The 17451-nt window shown below is 40.1% G+C and overlaps 1 protein-coding gene across 3 annotated transcripts in view; it reads left to right on the top strand.

Moving 5' to 3' along the window:
- Nucleotides 1–14325, top strand: part of GPR63 (G protein-coupled receptor 63) — a 66162-nt gene extending 51837 nt beyond the window's left edge. For 2 of the 3 annotated variants that reach the window (XM_043439183.1, XM_043439185.1), the window contains exon 2: nucleotides 8818–14325. In XM_043439183.1, the coding sequence (XP_043295118.1) occupies nucleotides 8971–10230 (1260 nt within the window). In that variant the 5' untranslated portion in view covers nucleotides 8818–8970 and the 3' untranslated portion in view covers nucleotides 10231–14325. Of the gene's footprint in view, nucleotides 1–1144; nucleotides 1642–8817 lie in introns of those variants that run through there. The other variant, XM_043439184.1, reaches the window with a different exon arrangement.
- Nucleotides 14326–17451: the final 3126 nt, after the last annotated feature.

The raw sequence follows: 17451 nt of genomic DNA, 5'->3' as shown, positions 1-17451 counted from the left end.
TGTGAATGTGTTAGGAATGAAGGTGATGACCTTCATCCTTTCAGTCCTTGATAGTGACCCTAATCTCTACAGGCTCTTGGTTGCAGCATGTGGGATCTAGTTCTCTGACCAGGGATTGAACCCAGTCCCTCAGCATTGGGAGGGGGGAGTCTCAGCCACTGGACCACCAGGGAAGTCCCCTGGTTTCCTCTTATTCAAGAGGTTCTAGATCTCTGTATTAGTTCAAGTTTGGGAATTGATTGAGGGGTGGCATTTTTCTATTTTATAGTTTTGCTCCTTATACAGAAAAAGTAGGACTTGGTAGGTTTGTAACTATTTCTCTCTTAGAAATACCATGATCAAGCACCAATGATCTCTGCAAGTTAGACTCTTCCAATTTCAGCTTTTGCTTGCTGCCCATTTTGGTAAGCATGCTACCTCATCTTTTGTTGAGTACTGTCACTGACCCCCTGCCACTCTGGGATACTATGATCCCCATTCAGTTTAGGAACCCATTTCTTGGGTGGCATCACTGCCTGCTGTCATTCCTGGTCTGCAGAGAATTAGCTGCTATAGAGATCTTCAAGTATGCTGGTGATCCTTTCAACCAGTGTATCTCAGCATTGGTGAAGGCAGTGCCCTCTGGATCCTACCAGGCGATACAGTTATAGGCAGGTGAGCAGAGACATTACTTTGTCAACAAAGGTCCATCTGGTCAAGGCTATGGTTTTTCCAGTGGTCATGTATGGATGTGAGAGTTGGACTATAAAGAAAGCTGAGCGCCAAAGAATTGATGCTTTTGAACTGTGGTGTTGGAGAAGACTCTTGGGAGTCCCTTGGACTGCAAGGAGATCTAACCAGTCCATCCTAAAGGAGATCAGTCCTGGGTGTTCATTGGAAGGACTGATGTTGAGGCTTAAACTCCCAATACTTTGGCCACCTGATATGAAGAGCTGACTCATTTGAAGAGACCCTGATGCTGGGAAAGATTGAGGGCAAGAGGAGAAGGGGATGACAGAGGATGAGATGGTTGGATGACATCACCAACTCAATGGACATGGGTTTGGGTGGACTCTGGGAGTTGGTGATGGACAGGGAGGCCTGGCGTGCTGCTCTTCATGGGGTCGCAAAGAGTCGGACACAACTGACCATCTGAACTGAACTGAACTAAGCAGGTCTCACATGATAAATCCAGGCCAGCATTCCTATCTGCTGAAGTCTTTGCATAGCTCCCTATTTACCAAGGAGGTAGTGTCATCTCGTTTTCATATAGTGTAGGTTACCTGCAGAACCAGGCGTCCATCAGCCAAGTGAACAAACTGTTGGAGCCATTTTCAGCCATTTGAGGTAGCACAGAAAATCCAGGATCCCTGTTTAGTGTGCCCATATTAAAATTTTTGATCTATTCTAACATTATATTCCTTCCAGCCTGATTTAATACCCTCTGCATCTATTTCCATACATAGTCCTGGTTTCTGTCTATATAAATTGGAATTATCTTGCATATCTTTTGATATTGATTCTATTTCTTTCTTGTTCACAGTTCACACTACACACTGGATTCTGCTGGGACTTGATTCTGGTCGTAGGTCTAGAAGCAAGAGAGGTAGCTGGGGCAGGGTCCTAAGGAAGGCCAAAGTCCCTGGCAAGATGCCATTGTAGGTAAGGCTCTTACTGATTTTTCAGGCAAGGAGATACCAACCTCATTAAGCAAGGAGGAAAAGCTGTTACTATTGGCAGATAAAACTGCTGCACACAGTCCTCAGCCTCATAAAAATCCCCTTGGACAGCAAGGAGATCAAACCAGTCAATCCTAAAGGGAATCAGTCCTGAATATTCATTGAAAGGACTGATGCTGAAACTGAAGCTCCAATACTTTTGCTCCCTGATGTGAAGAACTACTCACTGGAAAAGACCCTGATGCTGGGAAAGATTGAAGGCAGGGGCAGAATGGGATGACAGAGGATGAGATGAGATGGATGGCATCACCGACTTGATGGGCATGAGTTTGAGCAAGCTTTGGGAGTTGGGTGATGAACAGGGAAGTCTGGCATGCTTCAATCAATGGGATCGCAAAGAGTTGGACATGACTGAGCAACTGAACTGAACTGATTCTCATCCCAGCTTTCAGGCTCCACTCCTTCCCAGCCATAATCCTAACTTTAACTGAAGAGACTATATAAATTTGGGAATTCAATTTGCATTGCAATATTGCCACCCATAGGATTAGACTTTTAGTTTTAGAAATTCCACCTCCAGGATAGTAGGAGATAAGTGTTCTTCACTGTGGTTAAAGAGGCTTTCTGGCTCTTCCTCAGTCCTTGAGATTGGAATTTAATGTTCTTAACTGAATTTTTTCTTTCCTCTGGAAATTAAAATTCCAGGCCCCACCCTGAACTACAGACTTAGAAACTTGGGGGTTGGGGGCCCCATTTTAATAGGCTCTTCAGGTGATTCTTATGCATGCTCAACTTTGAGAACCGCTAATGTGGAACAGCACCTTCAAAATTCTCAGAGAAAATTATTTTCAACTGAGAATTCTAAACCAAGACAGTTAATGTGGATAAAAATAAAGACTTACACATACAAGGACTCAAAATTTATGTCCCTTGTGTTCTTTATTCAAAAGAAATTGGTTCATGGAAAACAAGGAAGTCAACAAAGGAAGCAACGATGTGGAAGAGAAAGGACCTAAGAAATATGGAAGCCAAGAGCCCAAGACAAAAAGGAGGATTCCAAGATGGTAGTAAAGAGATGTTTCCTGCTGGCTTCTGTGTAACAGACCCAGTGTCACTCCAGGGAGGCACATGAAGCCGAATGAATGACTAGAAGATAAAATATGTAGCTGATATATCTGACCTTCCAAAATATGATACTTCTAGATGTAAAATCTGTCTGGCAGAGCAGGTAAAAAAAAATAGGTATTTAAAAAAATAAAACTAGAAATATATAAATTATTAATTCTAGAAAATACAAAATTTATACAGGAAAGAAAAATATTTTTTTGGCTAATCATAAAATATACTATTTGTGCAAATATATTAATAGATGCACTAACTCCTGTTGTTCTTCAGAATTTTCAAATAAATATTTTGGTAGTATAAAGAGATAAGAAAGTTGGGAGGTGCTATGGCAGCTAAACCGTTGCTATCCAAATAGGAAATTAGGAGTTCATATATAATATTGATAAAAGTATCAATTTCTTCATGTTATTTAGATACATAAGTACTTTTGAAAAAAAACCTTTAAAATAATTAAAAATGGCTACCTCTAAAACCAGAAGTGGAATGTGAAAGGTAGTATAGGATTTGACTGTCATTTTAAAACTCATTTGATGATTTTTTAAATGAAATTATGTGCATATAACATATAAATAAATAAAAGAGAAAAGAAGAAATTCTCTGGTTTGATAAAGCATAATGCAAATAAGGGCTTCCCTGGTGGTCCGCAGTAAAGAATCCTCCTGAAGTTCAGGAGACATGGGTTCCATCCCTGGGTTGGGAAGATTCCCTAGAGGAGGGCGTGGCAACCCACTCCAGTATTCTTGCCTGGAGAATCCCATGGACAGAGGAGCCTGGCGGGCTGCAGTCCTTAGGGTCACAAAGAGTCAGACACGACTGAAGTGACTGAGCATGCATGCAGTGCCAATTAATTTACCATGTATGTATTGAGCTGTGTGCAAAGCATAGCAGTCATAGGGGACAGTGAGATTTTTGAAGTCAATCTGCCTTCTAGGAGAGTATGCTCTTTTCAATGAAACAAATATCTAAAGCACTGAAATAGTAGTTTAAGACTAAAGGATGAAGACTGCGAGAATTCTGTGGCCTCCACTGCCCATTCCAGCCCCTGAAGCCCCATTAATTGTGACATCTTGGCATTCCCCAAACATGAAACACTTACTGTATCACTAATTTGATTGCCCCTGTGCTGTTTCTGTAGATACTTGAGACAAGAGAAAGAATCATAAATTCAATAATTTCTGCCATATCTGAGGTTTACATGTGGGGTGTGTGTATTTATGTGTATGTGTATGACTATATACTTAAACATATACCTTCACATTTAATTTTAATTTTTTCTTGGAATATGTAATAAAGAGTACCCAACAAATGGCAAATAAGGACTAGTTTAGATGAAACATTAGGACTGCTAAGCAAGTATTACCAACCTAAGCTAATTTTCTACTGTTCTTAGGTTGCTACTGTTCCATTTCCTCTGGAAATGCAAATTTTAACTATAAAACTTTGATTTAGTGTTCTGTGAAATTCAAAGAAACTGCAGGTCACAATGTACTTGATAAGAATTTCTAAGAGGAAAGAATCTTTTGACATAGTTACAATGAGTATTCAGAAGTCCTACTTTTTCAGCCAGGAGTACAATGAAGGAAGAGCATATAGATACTAGGGCAAAAGCATTATTAAGTTCATGTATGTTATGTTCTCTGATTTTAGAAATTTCAGATCTTCCTCAATGTTTACCTATAACATTGCTTTTATGTAAGCCTTTCATAGACTCTTTATATATTTGGGAAATTCAACTTTTATGTTTAATGGGCACTGAAAAGCTGATTGGAAGCTCTGTGTGCATGGGTTGGGCTTGATAGTAGGTGGGCTTTAGTATACAAGGTAACTGGGCACCAAGCTGGCATTTTTCTTGGGGCACCATGAAAGGTTAATATCTACAGGTTTTTTTTTTCTTTTGGGGCTTTTTAATTACTGGCAAAGATGAGTGCTTCAGTCCTGCATGATAGTATATGCCTGGCTGTGGGCCGTCTGGGAACAGGGTGGAGAAAGGCACTAGGTTCTCATGCTGAATGTGCAGACACCCACCCAGTCCTGCTATGTTCAGCCCTGCACCGAACATAAAAGTTTTGTGCTTATCAGGTTCAGTCGTGCCAGTGACTTGGGCTGCTGGCATGGGGATATGTTCTTTCATTTGGTTGCTGGAGAAGATGAGCCCCAAACCCAGAGTCGGGTTCCAACAGCTCTGTATATAGATTTTTCAGTCAATTTCCTAGTTTTCTGCCCCACCCAAACTTAAAGTACTTCCTGGTATCTCCTAATCCACAGCTTCTCTGAGGATCTACAGGGTTTTTCAGCTGCTTCTAAGTGTATTTCTTAGGAAGTATTGAGGATAAAAAGTTCTTTGTTCTGCTCTGTTCAGTTACCACACCACCATCTGCCTTTGCTTTAAAACATTTACAAAAACTCATCTATTGATGCACCTTTCATTCATACTTGTCCTTTTGGGTTGTAAATTTTGTTTAAAAAATATCCCTATACTGTCATTTCAGTGTAATTTTGAGAAGCAGGATCTATGGTTCATTTGTCTGGTTTAAGCAGAAATTCAGGATCATCTGTTCATCAGTGCTTCTCCAGTGCTTCACTCATTTGTATTGTTCAGTCACTCAGTCGTGTCCTCCTCTTTGCGATGCCACGGACTGCAGCTCGCCAGACTTCCCTGTCTTTTCACCATCTCCTGGAGCTTGCTCAAACTCATGTCTGTTGAGTCAGTGAGGCCATCCAACCATCTCTTCCACTCTTGTCCCCTTCTCCTCCTGCCTTCATTCTTTCCCAGCATCAGGGTCTTTTCTGATCAGGACATTTGCATTTATTCCTTTAGGCTTGACTGGTTTGATCTCCTTGCTGTCCAAGGGACACTCAAGAGTCTTCTCCAACACCACAATTCCAAAGCATCAATTCTTCGGTGTTCAGCCTCCTTTTTGATCCAACTGTCACATCCATACATGACTACTGGAAAAAATCATAGCTTTGACTAGACAGACCTTGGTTGGCAAAGTAATGTCTCTGCTTTTTAATACACTGTCTAGGTTTGTCATAGCTTTTCTTCCAAGGAGCAAGTGTCTTTTAATTTTGTGGCTGTAGTCACTGTTTGCAGTGATTTTGGAGCCCAAGAAAATAAAGTCTGTCACTATTTCCATTGTTTCCCCATCTATTTCCCATGAAGTGATGGGACTGGATGCCTTGATCTTTGTTTTTTGAATGCTGAATTTTAAGCCAGATTTTTCACTCTCTTTTACCTTCATCAAGAGGCTCTTTAGTTCCTCTTCGCTTTCTGCCATAAGGGTGGTGTTATCTGCATATCTGAGGTTATTGATATTTCTCCTGGCAGTCTTGATTCCAGCTTGTGCTTCATCCAGCCCAGCATTTTGCATGATGTACTCTGCATATAAGTTAAATAAGCTAGGGTGACAACACAGAGCCTTGATGTACTCCTTTCCCAATTTGGAACCAGTACATTATTCCATGTCCGGTTCTGACTGTTGCTTCTTGACCTGCTTACAGGTGTCTCAAGGAGGCAGGCAGGCTCATAGTAGGCTCTGAAATAAATATTTGATGGATGAATGATTGAGGGAAGTGAGTTAGAAGTTTTTACAACAGCAGTAAAATATTGTGACTGTATATGCACATAGAACAACCTAAAAGGCATCTTTTACAATATGTTTTTGTTTTGGCTCTGTTCCATTTTGGTTTTGTTCTCAGCATGGTCAAGAAAATAAGAGTTTTAGAGAGCTAAGTGCGTGCTCCTTCAGGATGGATATGTTTGCTTTCTTAGTCAAGCAGTTACAGCTGTTACTTTAGGCTTAAAGATACACATTTGCCTAAGATACACATTTATGCTGTTTCTCTAGAGATAGAATCATATTGAGACTGATGTATGCAGTAAGCACAGTCTTTATGCTTATTTGTATGTATATTTGTGAAATTATAAAGAGACTTGTGCTGATTATATAGTTATAAAGAGATTTTCCCCACAGTCCTCTGTGGTTAATAAAGTTTGAGAGTCATTGGCTTAGTGGGGCATCTTATCCAGGTATGTTTTCCTTAGAAAATATACCCTTTTTTGTAGAGACAAAGAAATTAAGCTATAACAGTGAAGTGAAGTGTTAGTCACTTAGTTGTGTCGGACTCTCTGTGACTCCATGGGCTGTGCCCTGCCAGGCTCCTCTGTCCCTGGGATTCTCCAGGCAAGAATATTGGAGTGGGTTGCCGTCCCCTTGTCTAGAGGGTCTTCCCAATCCAGGAATTGAACCCAGGTCTCTTGCACAGTAGGCGGGTTCTTTACCATCTGAGCTACCAGTGAAGCCCATAACATTGAAAGTATGTAGTAAAGTTAATATTTTGAACAAATAGGTGAGTACTCTCCTTATTCATATGGTTAGCCCTCGACAGCAAATTGGGGACTATGGAGAGATAGGAATATGTTAGAGAGCCCAGGATTTGGTTAAAGTGCTGGATCTTGGGTCTCAGAAATGCAATGCTTCTACCCTCTATACTACAAGAAATAAATAAATGGACTTCTGGCACTTACTCCTAAAATCATTCAGTAATTGTAAGTTCAAATAATGAGAAAATTATGGCATCATCTTAAACAATTAATGTGGCGCTTCCCAGGTGGTTTTAGTGGAAAAGAACCTGCCTGCCAATTCAGGAGACACAAGAGACACAGGTCTGACCCTGGGTTGGGAAGATCCTCTGGGGAAGGGCATGGCAACCCACTCCAGTATTCTTGCCTGGAGAATCCCATGGCCAGAGAAGCCTGTGAGGCCACAGTCCATTGAATTGCAAAGAGTCAGATACGGCTAAAGTGACTTAGCACACACACATGCATGCAAACTACTGTGTAATTCCCCCATCCTCCATCTTTGGATTTATTAAAGGAATCTACATAGACATCCAGTGAGAGTTTCTTTCTAATTAGAGAGGTTAAAGTTACCTCTCCAGTAAGGAAGGAAAAACCTACATCACAAAAGTAGGTTAGGAAGATAATGGATTAAGAAAGTTGTTTATAGAAAACTCAAGTGTTAGAGGAATTGTTAAGAAGTTGGGGGTAAGGGGAAGAGAAAGGTGATAAGAAGCTTTTTGGAGCAAGAAAGTGAAATGTCTTTGTAAGTTTTCTAGAGTGCATTCTTCACACCTGAATATTTTCCCAGTCATCTTCTTTAGAATCCTTTGTTTCTTGGTTGACATGTTTGTCAAGTTCCTGGCATTACAGTAAGGTTGATCTTAGGAAGAAGAAATTGAGAAGATAGAAGTATTTGTATCAGAAAATAAAGGATGGAAATGGGTGGGCATGGGAAAGAAGAGACAATATGAGGATCAAAGAGAGCTTTGGAAAAAGAAAGGAAGTCTTCAAAATATGACCAAGATGTTTTACAGATAATTTTTCTTCTTTTCTTGAATAACTTCTTCAGTAGAGTAGTAGGATTCTGGGGAAAAACACAAATGAAATAGGGAGCCAGAAAACTGCTTCAGACCCTCAATGAAAATAAGGGTAGTGTCTACTTGTGAAGCTGTGAAAGCAAAAGTGTTTGATTATCAGGTATTAAATAGGAAACTGATTTTAGGGTTCTTTGCCAACTAGCTTTGGGCTAGTGTAAGAATGGAATATGAAATATGGAAGGATGAAATATGAAGAATGGAATATGATAGCTGTGTACCAAAGAGCTATCAAGAAAAGTATTAATACTCTCAGGACAAACAGGTAATAAAATCTGTATTAATAGTAACTGTGAAAAGGCTATGCTGCTCCTGGAAATTTGAAAGAAAAATTAACTGTAAGGTGATACTTTTGGCCTTTGAGGCAGTAATACATTTTTATTCTTTTCACTTTCACTTTATATATGGAGTCACAAAGTTTCCATTATAGTTGACTAAAAACAGAACAATATTTTAGTGATGACTAGTCTGGAAGCTTAAATATTTTTAAAGAGTTAAAAAAAGTAAAACGGGTCCTTCAGGATGAAGAGTAAGGAGTCAAATGATATGTACAAAACTCGCTCCCATTTATTTTTGTGTGTTTTGGACTTGTTTTCAGGCAAAAGGACTCCTATGGAAGATGGACATCTTTCTCCCGTTTCCAGAATGTGTTTCCAGGCTCATCAGTGAAACCTGATCCTGCTGCTCTGTGTTAAAATGCTTGAAGAACACTCACAGCTCTGACAACGCCAGCTTCCATCCTGTTGAAACCATGGTCGTCTCTGCGGTGTTGACAGCGTCCCATGCTGGGGCATCCAACACAACGTTTGTAGTCTATGAAAACACCTACGTGAATATCACGGTCCCTCCACCATTCCAGCACCCTGGCGATGTTCCACTGCTGAGATACAGTGTTGAAACCCTGGCTCCCACTGGGATGAGTTCCTTAACAATGAATAGTACTGCTGTGTCCCCAACACCAGCAGCTTCCAAGAGCCTCAGCTTGCCTCTCCAGATCATCCTTTCTGCTCTGATGATATTTATTCTGTGTGTGTCTTTTCTTGGTAACTTGGTTGTTTGCCTCATGGTTTACCAAAAAGCTGCCATGCGCTCTGCCATTAACATCCTCCTGGCCAGCCTGGCCTTTGCAGACATGTTGCTTGCAGTGCTGAACATGCCTTTTGCCTTGGTCACTATTCTTACCACCAGATGGATCTTCGGGAAATTCTTCTGTAGGGTATCTGCTATGTTTTTCTGGTTGTTTGTGATAGAGGGAGTAGCCATCCTGCTCATCATTAGCATTGATAGGTTTCTTATTATAGTCCAGAGGCAGGATAAGCTAAATCCATACAGGGCTAAGGTTCTCATTGCAGTTTCTTGGGCAGCTTCTTTTTGTGTAGCTTTTCCCTTGGCAGTAGGGAACCCTGACCTGCAGATACCTTCCCGAGCCCCCCAGTGCGTGTTCGGGTACACAACCGATCCGGGTTACCAGGCTTATGTGATTTTGATTTCTCTCATTTCTTTCTTCCTGCCCTTCCTGGTGATCCTGTATTCGTTTATGGGCATCCTCAATACTCTTCGGCATAATGCCTTGAGGATCCACAGCTACCCTGAAGGTATATGCCTCAGCCAGGCCAGCAAACTGGGTCTCATGAGTCTGCAGAGACCCTTCCAGATGAGCATTGACATGGGCTTTAAAACGCGTGCCTTCACCACCATCTTGATTCTCTTCGCTGTCTTCATCGTCTGCTGGGCCCCATTCACCACTTACAGCCTTGTGGCAACGTTCAGCAAGCGCTTTTACTACCAGCACAGCTTTTTTGAGGTCAGCACCTGGCTGCTCTGGCTCTGCTACCTCAAGTCTGCGTTGAACCCCCTGATTTACTACTGGAGGATTAAGAAATTCCACGACGCCTGCTTGGACATGATGCCTAAGTCCTTCAAGTTTCTGCCGCGGCTCCCTGGTCACACACGGCGGCGGATACGCCCCAGTGCCGTCTATGTGTGTGGGGAACATCGGACGGTGGTGTGATATTGGAACTGCCTGACGTTTTGGGTGATGGCTGTTCTTTATCTGACTTTGAATTTTCTTTCTCATGGCTTCTCCACTTAAACTTTGTTGTTTTATTCTTAGGGTATGTATATATGTGTATGTGTGCAATGTGAAGAAAGAATGGTGATTAGTTATAAGTCTGTTACCAGGGATACACAATAGGGAAGTGATCCCAAGTGTTATCTCCAGGGTTCAAGAGAAATCTTTGATTTAGGGTGGGGAGATGGTTTTCTATAACTTCAGTTGATGTTGTTTTTGTAGTAGGAATCAGGATTGTGCTTTATTGAGCCTGAAGTTACATTGAATTTTAGGTATATTGTATGCTGCTAAGATATGCTTAGTTGAGTTTATAAATTTTTTTCTTTTTTTTTCCTGGAAGACACTGCTGCTTTTTGCCATCACGTTGGAGCCAAAAACCACATACATCTCAGTAGATAGTTTTATTTAAGAAAAATAACCCAAGGGGGTAAGTGACATTTTAAAGGTCATTAATATTTACTTTGGTGCACTTTAAGAAACAATGTACAGACTAATTCAGTCATGTTTTTCAGAATTGCTTTTATACATGACATGTTGTGCTTTAGGAAACGTTACATTATTTCTAGGAAGATAGTTTTTTTTTTAAAAAAATGTTTTATCTGCATGTACAGTTTTAAAGGAGAGAACATAAAAATGTAGAACTTTTGCTAAGCACAATAGTGAATCTTTAGAGAAGTAGGGCAGAGTTGAGAAGATGGAGCGCCCTCGAAAATGTAAATGAAATGCAGAGAGGCTGTGGCTGGTGGAGGCGGTGGTGGTCCCTTTTACTCACAAATTCTCTGAGTTCAGTGGGAGAAGGGTCACCATTTATTAGACATCTACCAGGTGTCAGGCACCGCGCAACATTTTTATCCTCACAGCGTGCCGTGAGGGAGGCTATTATTTCTTCCATTTGCAGACAAAGAAGGCAAGTCTCAAAGAGACTTAAAACCCTGCCCAAGGTTAGTGGTGGAGCCGGGGTCAGAAAATCCATCTGCGTCCCGAGACTGCTGTTCTGCCGTACCACACAGACACCTCCTTCAGGTTTGCAAGTTCCATGACCAAGAGGGACCCATGTGTATATTTTTTTTGACTGAAACCTTCTTTTTTAAAAAAATAGCTTCTTTTTTTTTTTTTTAATTACCAAAAGGAATTACATGACAGAAAGTCTGGAAAATAGAAAGGAAAAAAATAAAATCATTCATAACCTCCTTTATAAAGTGGAACTTAAAAATCTTAGATAAGGGTATAAGGAAATAAGGCAAATTTTTGATTTGCAAAACAAGTGACAATTATCGAGAAGTTAAATACAGCTGTCTTTAGGTCTTTGCCCTGTAGGTTTGGATGTTTCCAGTTGTCCAGCTATATTTCTCAGTGTTCTGGACAGAATGCCGTGTGGTTGCCCCGGTGCTTGCCCAGAGCAGAGCTGGCTGTTGAAGAATGTGAATGCTTAGAGGTGAACAGAAACCCTGGTCTGAGCCTTGAGCAAGTTTTCATTGGGGCAGGTCTAGGGTTTCAGATTCTTCTCTTGCTGATAATCTGCCTCTCTCCACTGCCCCACGTGCATCTGGGGCCTTCGGTGCCCTTCTCTCTCCAATTCCGGGAACTAGACGGCCCCCAGAGATGGGGCTTCAGACTAAGGCTGTCAGTGCTGAAAGTGTAGCCTGTTGGCTGCATGATGGACTTTATAAATAGTCAAGTTAACCATGAACCCCTTTTGAATCGACAGCATGTTTTTAGAATTGTCGTGCCTTGTCACCAGTGGGAAGCGAGCCTCTGTTTCTTTAGCTGTACAGCCAGAGAGTTGGACTAGATGAATCTTCAAGATCTTTTCCAACTATAATGCGACAGTAGGGATTTTTTGAAGAGCCCAGCTGACATCAGCATCACTCTTTGGTCTCCAGTATTATTTTTTTTTTACATTTTACTTCTTTAGATGTCTCTTAAAATTGGATGTCTGAAGAGCACGTGGCACCATGGCAGGGGTTAGGAGTTTGGGAGGTGGATGTCATCATGAAAGACTTGAGAAACACTGTTCTTGAGATAGTAGGCTTGTTATTGGGACTCGTTTTCCAGTTAACTTCTCCTTGGGGACTCAAGCAGGTTATTCAACATGTTTTGAGATCATCTTCTGATGAGACTCACCTACCTCTTTGGTTCCTTATTTATATTATTCACAGGTAAAATTGCTTTTATCCATTGGGGATCTTACAGAGCATAAACACTGTAGTAGATATTAGTAGCACATTAAAGTGTATCATGCTTTCCATTTTCAATATAAGCTAGATTTCAGGCAGATATTAATAAGTCTGTCTGAAATTAGACTTTATCTGAGGAAAGTCAGCATGATCTGTACTCATCTTACATGTCGGCAGTAGATCTTGAGACACCTTTCATGGTTGGAGTTGAGCCAGATTTGTTTCCGTGGTCCTGCTTTTAGGAGCAATCCTTCGGTAAATTCCGGGCTGCTGGTAGGCAGTGCAGCGTTGGGAGGAGCTCTGGAGTGCCTGCTAAGAGGCTCACTGTTTGTGAAAGATGACCAAGAGGGGCCTTTGTGAGTTCAGCACCCACATCGAACAGCAGTTCTCTTTACACTGGATTGTCTTGATCGATCAGATGACAGTTTACAAACCATTTTGAACATTTTTATCATGTATACATTTTGAAAGCTTAAAAAAAAAAGTACTATAGTGTACCTTTGAACAATTTAGGTGTAGTATCATATGTTGCCTCTTCTATATTTTCTTGATGGAAAAAAATGCCACTATGAGTTATCATCACTGGCTGACATCATCAGAAATGTTTTTCTTTTTCCTTCAGGCTAATAAGTAAGAAGCAGGAAAGAGATAATGAAGTGTTTGTGGTCAAAAGAGAGAGTCAAAAGAAACCCTTAATAATCTGAAATAGTGATATTCAAACTTTCAAATATTCATTTGCATTTAAGTCTTCCCAGGGGACTTGTTAACAATAAATACAGGTCACGAGGGCCCCTAGAGGGGCATTGGGCCCACCAAGACCCACTTCTGTCTTGTTGAGTATTTGGTCTGATTCTGGTTCAGATGGTCTTTGGGGCATACTTCGAGAAACACACATGTGGGAAATATATCCACTTAAAAATTGTCTGTTTTTCCCAAAAAATGATTTGTGTTGCAAATCTTTATCTCCCAGTGCTTGGGTAATCCACACTGAGAAGAAAGTCTGTGTATCATCGTGCCTAATTTGCTGCCACTTGTGTGAGTGCTGGATCACTCCAGAGTCAGCTTTATCATCTTTCAACTGGCACAGTTCTGATAAAACATATAGTTTCAAAGTAGAGCGAAAAGGTGACTTCACAATTGAAAGTGATGCCTTTTAAGGAGTCTGATTCCTCTCATATTTTTTCTAGTTGAGAGGTATCTTTATTGTATGTAACCTCCTGAAGAGTAAGGGGAATGCAAAGATTTATCCAATTCCTATTGCTCTGCTTACACCAGTTGTGTTCAATGGAAGCATGAAAAAATAAAACAACCATTTAAATCTATGTATTTCAGTTGCTGACAAGGATACTTAATATTTGCTTTTGTTTACATGAAAATATTTATGTATATATCACAGGAAAAATGTTCACTTGCTTGACATTTTATTCTTCCATGATTTTTAATGTTTAAAGGACTGTTTAATTCAGATTTTCACAACCATAGTCTTCACTGAAAACTCAATTTTTATAATAATAAATGAAAACGTCAAAGCACACGTTTGTTATTACAAGTAAATGGTAATACAGTTCTTAGATATTAATTGGTACTAGTCCTTTGTAATTAAAATTAATTTATTTTACAATGGTACCTAACCTATATGAAAAAATCACTCTGAATTTTGGGTTGTAATATTCAAAATGTACAATTATTTGTGCATATTCTTATTATAGCCAGGAAAAAGGCTACCAATAAGAAAATGAATAAATGTTTAACATTTCTAAAAGTGGAGTTTTTTTTAAAGGACTACTTCATTTATCTTAGGAAAAAAATTGGCATGAATAATACTTTCTGTTCAATTAAAATCTGAGTTTAGTTTCAATCCTACTTCCTTTGGGTTTTTATTTTCAAATTAGCTCTCAAAGCCTGTATGTGTATAACTGTATTCTGGTTTTTGGAGTTCTCAGAGCAATTAAGGATGAAATGAAACTTGGCAAAAGCCCATTAGTATTAAGAGACAGTTTTAAGACATTCTGTCTAGGAGAGTTATAAAAATTTTCCTGCTAAGTCATTTGAAATTGGATTGTCACTGGCAAATCAGTGACAATGTTTGCTTCTGTTTTGATGGAATGATTTCATACTGTACTTCTCTAAAATCTAAAACCTTTCTAAAACCTACTTTTAAATCTTTAGAAAATATCATTCATTTTTATATGAGTTTCAATTTTTGCCAACTAGACACAAGGGTTTTATTTTCAATTTCACTTATATACAAAAGCTAAATATATTTATTTTAAAGTTACAATAGAAGTTTGATTTAGAAAGGAAGGTTGTCATTGAATCTACATCTAGTAGTTCCTTTTGAAATGGAAAGGTAAGATATAGTAAAATGGAGGAAAATGTTGAATTAAAAGCATGTTCTCATCTACTGTGAAAATAATTAGCTCCACTCAATTCATAATACAGAGAACTGTTAGGAGAAGTGTCTACCCTCTATGTCAAGGTGCAGTCAGTTAGATTTAATGCAAAAAGAAAAAAAAAATATTTCACAGGTGTATCAGTCAGGATTTAACCCAGGGAAGCAGAACTAGTAAAATATATTTATTATGAGATCTATTGCAAGAGTTAGCTTACGTGGTTGTGGGGCTGGCTGCACAAATTTGAAGGCCAGAGGGCGGGCTGTCCTGTAGGACAGGCTGGAAATCACAGGCACAAACTGAAGTTGCTGTCAGTTTCTGCTGAGGCAGAATTTCTTCCTTCTCAGAAAAGCCTCCCTTTGCTTTCAGCCTTTCAACCGCTTCAGTCAGACCTATCCAGATTGTCTAGGAAAATCTCTCAGTTAATGTGGACTGGTTGTAGATTTTAACCACATCTACAAAACATCTTCACAGCACCACTTAGAGTAGTGTTTGATGGAAAAACTAGGGACTGTAGCCTGGCCAGAGTTCAGTTCAGTTCAGTCATTCAGGCATGTCTGACTGTTTATGACGCCATGGACTGCAGCACTCCAGGCGTCCCAGTCCATCACCAACTCCCAGAGATTACTCAAACTCATGTCCACTGAGTCGGTGATGCCATCCAATCATCTCATCCTCTGTCCTTCCCTTCTCCTCCCACCTTCAATCTTTCCAGCATCAGGGTCTTTTCAAATGAGTCAGTTCTTCACATCAGGTGGCCAAAGTATTGGAGCTTCAGTGTCAGTCCTTCCAATGAATATTCAGGACTGATTTCCTTTAGGATGGACTGGTTGGGTCTCCTTGCTGTCCAAGGGACTCTCAAGAGTCTTTTCCAACACCACACTTCAAAAGTATCAATTCTTCCTTGCTCAGCTTTCTTTATAGTCCCAACTCTCACATCCATACATGACCACTGGAAAAACCATAGCTTTGACTAGACGGACCTTTGTTGGCAAAGTAATGTCTTTGCTTTTTAATTTGCTGTCTAGTAGGTCACAACTTTTCTTCCAAGTAGTAAGTGTCTTTTAATTTCATGGCTGCAGTCACCATCTTCAGTGACTTTGGGAATTAAAGTCAGTCACTGTTTCCACTGTTTCCCCATCTATTTGCCATGAAGTGATGGGACCAGATGCCATGATCTTAGTTTTCTGAATGTTGAGTTTTAAGCCACCTTTTTTACTCTCCTCTTTCACTTTCATCAAGAGGCTCTTTAGTTCTTCACTTTCTGCTATAAGGGTGGTGTCATCTGCATATCTGAGGTTATTGATATTTCTCCTGGCAGTCTTGATTCCAGCTTGTGCTTCATCCAGCCCAGCGTTTCTCATGATGTACTCTTCATATGAGTTAAATAAGCAGGGTGACAATATACAGCCTTGACGTACTCCTTTCCCAATTTGGAACCAGGCTGCTGTTCCATGTCCAGTTCTAACTGCTGCTTCCTGACCTGCATACAGGTTTCTCAGGTGGTCTAATATTCCCATCTCTTTCAGAATTTTCCAGTTTGTTGTGATCCACACAGTCAAAGGCTTTGACATAGTCAATAAAGCAGAAATCGATGTTTTTCTGGAACTCTCTTGCTTTTTCAATGATCAGCAGATGTTGGCAATTTGATCTCTGTTCCTCTGCCTTTTCTAAATCCAGCTTGAACATCTGGAAGTTCGTGGTTCACATACTGTTGAAGCCTGGCTTGGAGAATTTTGAGCATTAATATGCTGGCATGTGAGATGAGTGCAATTGTGTGGTAGTTTGAGCACTCTTTGGCATTGCCTTTCTTTGGGATTGGAATGGAAACTGACCTTTTCCAGTCCTGTGGCCACTGCTGAGTTTTCCAAATTTGCTCCCATATTGAGTGCAGCACTTTCACAGCATCATCTTTTAGGATTTGAAATAGCTCAACTGGAATTCCATCACCTCCAGTAGCTTTGTTCATAGTGATGCTTCCTAAGGCCCACTTAACTTCGCATTCCAGGATGTCTGGCTCTAGGTGAGTGATCACACCATCGTGATTATCTGGGTCGTGAAGATCTTTTTTGTATAGTTCTTCTGTGCATTGTTGCTTCCTCTTCTTAATACCTTCTGCTTCTGTTAAGTCCATACCACTTCTGTCCTTTATTCTTCCCATCTTTGCATGAAAATTTCCCTTGGTATCTCTAATTTTCTTGAAAAGATCTCTAGTCTTTCCCATTCTATTGTTTTCCCCTATTTCTTTGCATTGATCACTGAGGAAGGCTTTCTTATCTCTCCTTGCTGTTCTTTGGAACTCTGTATACAAATGAGTATATCTTTCCTTTTCTCCTTTGCTTTTTGCTTCTCTTTTTTTTTCACAGCTATTTGTAAGGCCTCCTCAACCATTTTGCCTTTTTGCATTTCTTTTTCTTGGTGACGATCTTGATCTCTGCCTCCTGTACAATTTCATGGACCTCCAAAGCATCAAAAGACCATTGCAGTGATGACATCCAAATTTAAAATGTCAAAGCTATGGTTTTTCCAGTAGTCATGTATGGATGTGAGAGCTGGACCAGAAAGAAAGCTGAGCACTGAGGAATTGATGC

This window comes from Cervus canadensis, chromosome 20 (genome assembly GCF_019320065.1).
Source record: "Cervus canadensis isolate Bull #8, Minnesota chromosome 20, ASM1932006v1, whole genome shotgun sequence".
In the NCBI taxonomy this organism is placed as follows: Eukaryota; Metazoa; Chordata; class Mammalia; order Artiodactyla; family Cervidae; genus Cervus; species Cervus canadensis.
This window is presented reverse-complemented; position numbering and strand designations above follow the sequence as displayed.